This window comes from Trachinotus anak, unplaced genomic scaffold, assembly GCF_046630095.1.
Source record: "Trachinotus anak isolate AG129_WGS33_773 ecotype Australia unplaced genomic scaffold, CSIRO_AGI_Tana_v1 ptg000020l, whole genome shotgun sequence".
Taxonomy (NCBI): Eukaryota; Metazoa; Chordata; class Actinopteri; order Carangiformes; family Carangidae; genus Trachinotus; species Trachinotus anak.
This window is the reverse complement of record NW_027273871.1, coordinates 5,076,249-5,086,840: the sequence shown is the minus strand read 5'-3', so window position 1 is coordinate 5,086,840 and position 10,592 is coordinate 5,076,249. Positions and strand designations below refer to the sequence as shown.

General features: G+C 39.3%; 1 protein-coding gene across 2 annotated transcripts in view; it reads right to left on the bottom strand.

Moving 5' to 3' along the window:
* Nucleotides 1–424: 424 nt before the first annotated feature.
* vps37d (VPS37D subunit of ESCRT-I) overlaps nt 425–10,592 on the bottom strand; it is a 32,483-nt gene continuing 22,315 nt past the window's right edge. For both annotated transcript variants that reach the window (XM_071506455.1, XM_071506454.1), the window contains exon 4: nt 425–6,911. In XM_071506455.1, the coding sequence (XP_071362556.1) occupies nt 6,378–6,911 (534 nt within the window). In that variant the 3' untranslated portion in view covers nt 425–6,377. The remainder of the gene's footprint in view (nt 6,912–10,592) is intronic.

Here is a 10,592-nt window from a genome sequence, read left to right as displayed (position 1 = left end):
TGGAAAATATAAAAGCTGTGTCTTCAGATGATTGAGTGAAATTATTATGACTTGGAAAGAAGCTGCCACAGTGCAGTACAGCCATGTGCTGCGCAGCACAAAACCTGCTCCGACCAGACTCGAGTGACAACACGTATTCAGGATCACAGCGCAGACACTGTGTGCATAAATAAACACAAAGTGTCACACAGAAAAAGTCACATTAACATTTTCTGCTCTTAGACATCCTGATACAAACAGCACAGATTTTCCAAAAGGCTTAAGAGTCTTTGTGCCATTTTTGTTCTTGATCATGAATTACTGATAGTTACTGTGTGGATTAGAAGAATTTTAACCACTGATTGAGCCTCATTGTGTCGGGATGACATGACGTTTTATTCCCATTGTTTTCTTGTAAACCCACAAACAATTTACACAAGCACCCTGCAGTTTAGTTAACCATCATTTTAATTTGAAAAGACGGTTAGAAAGGAGAATACCAGCCACTTATTACATCACCAAAATGAAAGAGAAAAAAAAAAAGACACAATGCATTCAAATGTTAGCTTGGTCATCTTCCCCCTTGGAGTCAAATCGGGTTAAAGATCAGAATTTCCTACAAGGTGACATTTCCATCCTTCAGCTCGTTTTATTCTGAAAGCTTCTGACAGCCACGTGGGTCCAGTCACACTCACTGTTGTGCAGCTGCTGAGCACATGAGCTGATGTGGCTCCGTACAGTGATGAAAATGAGTTGACTTGGATATTATTAGCTCATCTTCACTCACTGCAGCGCTGATCGGCTTTGACATTGCTCAGAATCATCTGGTGCGAACGCCTGCAGCCGCAGCTCCTTCATCTGAGATACAGCAATGCAAATCATCTCAGATGTTTCAGGGCGTTTGGCTCAGCGAGCGGCCGCGCTATATTTAAATTTAAATTCTGAAAGCAACATTCATTTATCTGTTTTATTACTGCTCTTTTTTTTGTAAGAAGGCTGCTGGGATAAGTCCCTGATAGAAAAGACACACAACATAATAGACTGGACAAACAAAACCACAGTCGCAGCAACAAGCACTTTACATTTTGAGCATATTTCAAACACAGAAGAGTCCAATCTTTTGTGAATCATCTGGTCTGAATAAAATGAGTTTTGGTTAAGGTGGATTCTGACAGCACTGTTACAAACATGTCAGGTTACGCTTTATTTTAAAGGTCCTGTGTTTTCCAGCTGGAAAATGTCCTCATAATTTCCTAAAACTCAGCAAGAAAGGCCAGTGCACTTTAGTCCTTATCATAACTGAAATGGAAAATGTGTTTATTGCTACAGTTATATTCAAGTTTTTAAGAAAAAATAGGAAATTATGCAGTAGGTTTGTGAAAAGTAGTTTGTAAATTGTTTGTAATTTTTGATTAGATACAAAATGTGTCAATTTTTTTAAAGGTCGAGTGAAAATCGTGTAGAAAAATGTTTCTTTTGTTCAAACTGTTTCTTGTTCTCCACTGACTGTGACATGTTGTCTTGTGCTGCATCATGTTTGTTATCTTTTGAAAAAAGATAGAAATTTTACAGCATGGAGTGTGTTTTACTTGTCAGTCATATTAGCCTGAAACAGAAAGCTAAGGAATTTATCATGCAGCTGAAAACTACAACCAATATGCAGCATAAACATTAGTTAAATTTATAGTTTCTAATTACTAAGCACATCTAGAACAAATGGCAGCTCAACTTCATGAAGAATCAAATAACTTATGTTTCTTTCCAGGAAACTAAAATGGATATTTACCTCTGTTCATTAAGTACTTTTCATTTACCTGCAACACAATTTCATATTTATTTCTTTAACACTCAAACATACTACTCAAATATAAAATTACTTCGTAACTGTAGCAAATAACGCTTAACCCATTTTCCTTAAAATCAGCACTGAATTGCATCAGCCATGCTTGGAAATATCCTAAACATGAGCTAATTTTTAGGAAATTATGAGGAAAGTTTCCAGAAATTTAGCTGGAAAATACACAACGAGTAAAATAAAGTGATCAATAACAGTATCACAAACTTTTTATTGTTATTACAACATTCAGTCAAATCTCAATGCAACAATAGAACGTTGAAGGTGACTTGGTGTCACCGTTATGGTCATGGTTAGAGTCTCTCTGTGTGTGTGTGTGTGTGTGTGTGTGTGTGTGTGTGTGTGGAGGGGGGGGTTGTCCATCTGTGCTACAGGTTAAGAAGCAGCACTGCATTTTCTGTCCTCTGAAGACCCTGAGTGGACACAGAACTGCATGTTTGGTTGAAGCCAGTGCCCAGTTACATCAAAAGTTTACGTCCTGTGTCTGCACTTTGAATATGAAACTACGGCTGTTAGCGTAGCTTAGCATAAAGACCTGAAACAAGTAGCAACAGCTAGCCTGGTTCTGTAAAAGGCAACAGAACCTGCCTTCCAGCACCTTTAATGCTCACTAACATGTTATGTCTTATTTATTTAATCTGTAAAATTTTTTATGCATAAATGGAAGAAAAGCAGTTTTCAGCCTTTCAGATATGAAGAGTTCCTGCTTTTCTCAGTTTTACATCATGTTAAACTAAATATCTTTGGACTGTTGGTTGGACCAGAGAAAATTATTACCAGATTAATCAATAGTGTAATTAATTGTTAGTTGCAACCTGAAAGCAGCGATTCCTGGAGGTTACTCTGCTGTAAAACCCCAACTTTGTTTTTTGTACAGATTAAAGAAAGGAGAAACTGTTGGGCACTTCCCAAAATGTGAATCAGTTCCTTTAAGAGACTCAAACAGATCTGTGAATTAAAAATATCGAGTGATTTCTCAAATCTTCATTACAAACCAAACTTTTTTTCTGTTGTTGATTTAATAGTGTGCACATGGTGGTGGTCTTCACTGATTTTGTAAGAGACTCTGAGTAAAACCCTGTGGTTAAAGGCAGGAAATTAAATAAAAAATATTTTTATAAAAAAGTAAAAACAATAAAAACAAAAAAAATAAAAATAAATTAAAAAATCAGGCTGAACTGGACAAAGGAGGAGAAAGAGATATGTTATTAAAAGATGACTCCACAAGTATCATCCAAACAAAAAACAGATAATAATAAAGCCTCCACTGGGTTCAAACTGTTACAAAACACCTTTTTGGCACATTTACATACCGTTCACCAGTAAAAACAGGTACCTTAACTGTATTTCTCTATTTTTTACTGTTGAGGATGTTTGACCTTAAAGAATAACCTGGTTTTATTATCAGAGTTTTAGCCATTAACACTGTACTCACCAGTGTAACTGCTGAGATCTGTCAACACAGAGACATGACCATCAGACAGGTCGTAAGCTTTACAGCTTGGGTTATAACTTAATTTAACATCTGACCAGGAGCTTTGTTTACAACCTGTCTGAGGGTCTGATGTAAAATTTTACAACTGTTGTATATTAATGAACAATAACTTTAATAGTTCATTAATAGTTAAAGTTGTTTCTTTTTAGAGCAAAAATACCCAAAATTGATGATTTCAGCTTCACAAATGTGAATATTTGCTGCTTTTCGTTGCCCTCTGTGATGCTAGAAATAATATCATTTAAGATCTGGATGATTTTTGCAAAGATATTTTGCATCTTACTTCTCTTTCGTGATGTAGCCACATTTACAGATCTCAGCAGTGACTTTCTGAGTGTGATTAGACTGAAATGATGGAAAACTATGAAAATGCCACACAAGCTGTAAAAAAAAAAAAAAAAAAAGAAGCTACCCTTTAAAGAAACGCTCAGGTCCTTGAAATTGATTTACATATCATACTTATTTAAAGATATTTCCTAAGAATCGACGCAAGTTAAATTAGAACAACTCTTTCTTTACAGTAAGAACATTTTCTTGAGATGCTTTATGCACCTGGGCACTGGCCTGCAAAAGGCATTTTCATGTACTTTGTCAAGCTGTAGTAAGCATGCACTTATGAGTTATTAATGAGCAAAATGTGTGTTCAAGAGCAGAACCAGTATAACTACAATCCAAAGCTTTCTCCTTTAAATGCTGAAGGACGGATGATGAGTAAAAACAGGCGAGTGGAATGGGAAGAACCTCTTCGCATCAGACTGTGGGCTTGCAGAGCGCTGGCACTCTCATAGAGATTAAATTCCCCTCACTCTGTACCTCAGTTTGGGGGAGAAACAATAATAAAAAATAAAAGAGCAGCTCTTCATGTAGCACGGTAAACACGCCGCTTTGAAGTCAGCCATTTAAAATAGGATTTACATGAATAAATAAATCGCTCACTGATGTGCAAGCTGCAACACTGTTCGTGAAATCGCACAAGAAGGCAGAAGGCTCCGGGTAATCGCCTGTGATGCTAACACACATGACACTGCAAACACTATTGACAGGTTATGGTCTGGGAATTATTAATAAATACCACCTGCTCTGCTCCACATTACGTCTTTGTTTAAACTTCGCTCGGCAATGATCTGATATCAGCTCATTATCTGGGGATTGGTTCCAAGTATAAATGTCTTTGCCTCATTTGATGGATGACAAACAGTGAGAGTTTATATTAAACACTTTATTGATGTCATCATTCAGTCTGATGACTCCTGGCATCTCACAAAGCCTCTCGCTGTGTGAATGAACAATGAGACTTTTTTTTTTTTTTCCTTTTTGCAGATGTGCTTCACAACTGTGTGCTTCACACCCCTCAGTATAAAAAATATAATAAAATTAAAAATAACAATGAAAACTCTCACGTCCTCACCAGGGATGGGCCTCGAAAGCGTTCCAGTGAATTCAAATCCACAGTCTGAATCCTTTTGAATCCCTCAGTGAGTCTCATCTCCTCTCATGTAAGTAAAGAATAAAATATCTACAACTCAGAGATAGAGATGTAGATGAAGCGTGAGTGGCAGCTGAATTAACCTGAGCAGCAGATTATATGAAATGTTAATCAAAGGAATCTGACATTTAATTAACAACTGTAGTTTACTGTACTTTACCAGCTAATTACTCCAAATCCTGGAGCTGTGACCTACAGACGAGTCCGAGCCGGAGGCAGCAGGAGACAAGCTGCCGTTACTGTGGTGCCACCTCGCTTGTTAACCGACGTCTAACGCTCTAATGGATGTGAAAAATTTCCTTCTGTAACCACCTCTGCCAACTTATCTGCCCAGGAGATTCTGTGGAATCTGTTATATATTGAAATATCATCATCAGATGTCATAATATGACGTTTTTAATGTCTATTTTAATCTGAATCCAGTTTTTTGTTAGACGGTTAAAAAGTGTTGTTTTGGATTAGATTACAAAGCATCTCATGCATGTTGGATGATTTAAATGAGAAAAAAACAAAGCCTTCCTGCTGAGCTTTGCTACTTTCACATCCAGACAGTGCAGGTCGGACAGATGTGGGACATTAATGTGATTTTGTCACAATAACCATTCTCAGGCTGAATAACTACCATCATCTGCTGGAGGAGGCGACTCAGCTGCGATTAACATCTCTGCTTTCACTGTCACTTTAAATGTCTTTTCTGCTTTGCAACTGCAGTAACAGCAGCACCACATCTGGCAACATGTAAATCAGCTGCCAGATTTGTCTGTTAACCTGTTGTTGCATTAACACCACTTCCATCTATCTACATTTAACCCATGAAAAGGTGTGAACAGCTGCCTGAAGTCATCGGGCTAAGAGAGCTGTTCTGTTTGCTGCTTCCTGCGTCTGAAACGTCTGTATTTAGATGTAAAACTGCACAATGTGTTTTTAAGTGTTTTATCATTTGCATCTGTTGGCTTCTTTAAGTTTAGGTGAAGTTCTTGTGATTTAAGGTTGTTGAAGCCTTGCACATGATTGTATTGTATTTTCATGATTTTAAATTTGTATTTTGTACTGTTTAATTCTGCTCCTGATGTGTTGTTTTGCCACTGCACAAGAAAATTTTGATGATATTTAATATACGATGAGCTGATTTATGGTTTCAAAACTTCCTTCTCTCTTCAGGCTTTTCATTGCTCTTTACTGATGATAAAGAACAAGAAGAGAAAAAAGCTCTGATGTGAGATTTGTTAGCGTTGGAGCTAAACAAACCCGAGTATTTCACTGGATTCAAAATGGACCCGGCCGTCGAAACCCATCCCCAGTCCTCCCCGTCTCCGTCGTGTGCCCTCTCTCTCTCTCTCTCTGCTCGTTTCCCTCTGATGGTTGCGTTTGTGTGTCATGGATGGAGAACAGAAACGGACGTCTGCAGTGCTGCCTGCCTCTGGATCAGTCTTTGCTTACATGATAGTGACAGCCACTGTTTGGTTCCATGTCTTGGAAGACCTCTCAAACTGGCCTTTCTTCTTCTTCTTCATCCTCCTCCTCCTCCTCCTCCTCCTCCTCCTCCTCCCCCCTCCTCGAGCTTATCGGTACGGTGGCTCGGGCTGTTGGGGGTTCGGTCTGTAAAGCTGCTGCACTCTCACCGGCCGCCCGTTAGCCGGCCAGCCCCCCGATAGCTGTCCGATGACCCTGAGGCCCACCGGCTGGCCGTGTCCTGGGAGTGGGGCGCTGGGGCTGAGGATGTGGGTCTGTCCCAGCTGAGGTTCAGGTGGGGGGGTACTACTTTGATGGGCTGGGGCTGAGGCAGGGGGAGAGACGGGGTAATGAGGGAGGAGGATGGCCGGCGTGAGGCCATAGCGTACCTGGAACACTCTTAAAGGTCCTTGTGCCACGAAGCCGTTGGGCCGCTGCGGCTCCTGAGGCTGCTCCGAGTCCCTCTTCACCTCGGGGGCTTTACTCTCCTCCTTGGTTTTGCTCGGCTGCCGCTTGGCTTGAGCGATCTCCTGCATCTTCTCTGCCTGCGCCCGGCGGATATGATACGTCTTCCTGGAGCTTTGGAAGGAGTCCAAGAACTCGTCCAGGCTTACGTTTCCCTCCATGAACTTCTCCAGCAGCTCCTGTGAAGCAGGGCAGACAAATAAACCAGCATCAGCAGACAGGACAACACACAAAGGGAGGTCCAACCACAGGGAGCCGCTCAAACAAACTCCTCTAAGTATAAAGAGGATTTAATCAGCTCTGGGATGTTTACCCATGAACTTTGGCACAGTTCGGCGGCTACAATATTTCACTGTAAGAACATTTTACACAGCTAACAATGATCCATGTGCAGCAACTGTTACATTTGGCAGAGCTTGAAAGCCGTGTGATCTGTGTCTGTATGTGTTCCCAGGATGTGAGGAGCTGAGTCTGAGCCTCGTCTGGTTGAGCTCCACATTGAGAGCAGAAGTTATATTTGTGAAGTGAATCACTGCAGGAACCACAGTAACTGTTTCAAAGCCAAACCTGATTCAGTTTTATGCAGGAGTGGGACCAAAGAGCAGGGATTTATTCACATTTTTGGTTGTTTTATTACGTTGTGCGTGTTCATGTGGGTAAACCGTGGGAGGTTTGTAACCAGAATACACAGGGTTTCTAAGATTAAAGCTTTAAGACTTTTTTATGACCACAGAGAATTTGATTGAATATTTTTCAGTCGTACTGGTCACAGAATGATGAGAACCAGTCAGGACAATTAGACCAATTATGCTTTAACTGCATGAATTTATTGACATTTACGTCACATTTTTTGTTGGTGCTTCCCAGCTGTACATAATAACTCCTACTTATATAATTCATTAATGTGACCTGGACCTGGAGAAGGAACTGATGGGTGGATTAACCAATTTAAAAACAATTCATTTAATTGAGGCTCCTCCTAAAATCAATCGTTGCTCATTAAGAGTCAATGAGCCTCATGCAGCACAATTCGCTGTCACAGCAGTCTCACTCTACCGTCTAAACAGGAAAGAAAAAAATATTTAAAACCTTTGAAAATGAAATTTAACACTTTTTGATACCTTCTAAGACCTTTTTGATGGAACTGAACATGATGCTTTCCAGGATCTGCAGATACCCTGAATAAAGCACTTCATGTATCTTTGATTCAGTCTGTTTAGCTGCACTCAAGCAATCAGAAAATGTCGACTTTCTGCAGTAACTTTGTTTCTTTGACACTGTCTGAACGACTGTCTGGATGTTTCTATAATCTGGGGAAGGGAGAAGAGAGACATTAATCACAGATATTTTTCATTACATTTCTGCCAGTTGCAACCTGGACTGTAAAAAAGAAAACAAAGTAAAAACTCAAAGTTTAAAGGGAACAAACTTTGAGTTTATGCAACAAAGAGTCCGAGTTCAGCTGCTTTCACACTTGCACTGGAAGCCTGACCTTTTCTAGACGTGACCTGGAGGAGCTGTACGTGTGAACACAAAGGTCTGAATCAGTTGAACCTGACATTAAACAAACCCAGCCCGCTCCCTGGTATCAAGTCCATGGCCGAGGTGATGTGTGAACACAGCAGGTCATTTTCTGGTGAACTCACAGCGAGCGAGAGTGTTGATGACGTTTCTATCATATCTCCTGCACAATCTACTCAGGCATCAGCCCTCAGCTGAATTAAACAGAGTTCTTCCAGGAGGCGAGACCACGACTCCCACCGACAATCTCCTGCTGTGTGCTGCATGTGTGAAAGGGCAACTGTCAACTGTGGACTCCTGTCCAGAGAATCCGCTCCAGACATTGTTCAAAATTTAAATGTGAGAAACGGGTTTTCAGTAACATAACTTTTTATACATCACAACTTCAATATTTTTTTACTTCTGTAAAGTAAAAGTGACTCAAATCTTTTTTTTTTTTTTTTTTTTACTGTATTTTGTTCTTATTGTGTAAATCTTACTATTTCATTTCTGTGCATCCTGAATATTATAGAGAAAGACGATCAATAAATTCATTACAACATCCAACTAAAAGTGAAACTGACACAAAGTTGTTAAAGTCTAAATCAGTCTCTTCACACCAAAGATTTGGTAAAAGTCTGGCACATTTCCATTGTAAGGAAATCAATAATGCTCACACACTGTATCTTCTGATTCTCAGAAATCTCACTGCATCCGCTGCTTTTCTCTTGTTTCCTTAATCAGATAAATAAACTACATCTTCTGTTTATATGACGTCTCAAAGATCAGATTACTGTGAATAAAAGGAGAAACTGTGTGGAGGAGGTGAAATATAAACAATAACTGGTTGTTAATAAGAAGATACAAGTATACAAACAATATCACAGAGGAACAAGCTGGACTGATTGATGTAATTCATTCTAAATTGTTGATATAAGACTGCAAATAATAATTATTTTCATTGTGGATTAGTTGCTTTATCATTAAAACCAGAATATTGTAAAAAAAATAAAATAAAAAAAAAAGCCAAAAGGCGACATATTGAAATGATTTGTTTTGTCTGACAAAGAGTCCAAAAACACTCAGTTTACAATCATTTGAGACAGAAAAACCCCTAAATGATTCATTAATTACGATAATGGTTTTCACGGATTTTTCTGCGGTTGAATGGATTGTTTCAGCTCTATGTGTGATCTGTATATTGATCTGTATATATGTAATTACTCCCAGTGACCTGGTTTCCTCTGTGTGTGTTAACATAGTGCACGGCTGCTCTGTTTATTTACAGGTACTAAATTCTGTTTACTTGACACAAGTGATAAAAAACATGGAAGATAATTTCTAACAGAAGTTAATTTGAAAATAAAATAAGTGTAAATAGTCTTAATATTAGTGTACAGATCTGTTTCACGTGGTCTTGTTTCGAGATACAGTTTTTAAAAGTCTGGTGAACTTTTAAGAATAAGGCTGTTATTCTATTTTCCCACTGTTAGTAAACCTTATGAAAAGACCAAATGTGTGAGTCTGCCTCTAAATGCCGGACTTCCCCTCCCACTGTCTGTGACTCTCAGCCTCACGCACATTCATTCCCACTGAAGAGCTAATTCTTTAGAAAACGCCTCACTAATGTGTAAATTGTTGAACCTTTTCAAACAGCTGAGCTATGTAGTTTTAAGCAGACATAACTTAAACTGGAGTAAAAAGTGCATTTGTTGGGGACCATTTTCAGCTGTGGATTAACACTCCAGTTCAACGGCAGCAGAACATGTGGGACTGACTTAAACTTAAACACCCAGAGCGACTGTGGCTCACCGATGTGTTTTTAATAGTTTCTATGGCTCAAAGGAATAAGATTCATCAGGCTTTAGACAAACAGAAAATACTTGTGTGGTGGAACGTCACCACACTTCACCACAAATCTGAGACTAAAAGTTAAAGCAAATGTTTGTTTCGGTGTAAATTCTCGAACACAGCCCTGTTTCCTGTTCTTCCATTAACTGACTCGCTGGTTGACGGTATCATGTGATTGGTGGAGTTTCTGGTTTATTACCTCTCCTCCGGCTGGGTCTTCCCCCACCGTGACGTGCGAGATTCTCCATCTGGCGTCAACGCCATTAATCAACCTCAGGTTGCTGTGAATTTATTGGCCTCACTGTCAATATACAACAGCTGTTACAGGCAGAGCTTGTTTATTTTCATGTGAATACAAACACTCTTCTGCATTCAAGTGTCATGTCCTCACTTTGTAATACAACACAAATGAATGAGTGTGTGAAATTAAATAAGAATGAATCTTGACGTTCATTAATATTAAACTTGCAGCTTCTCTTTGGTTCACTCAGTTTCTCTGACAATTAACC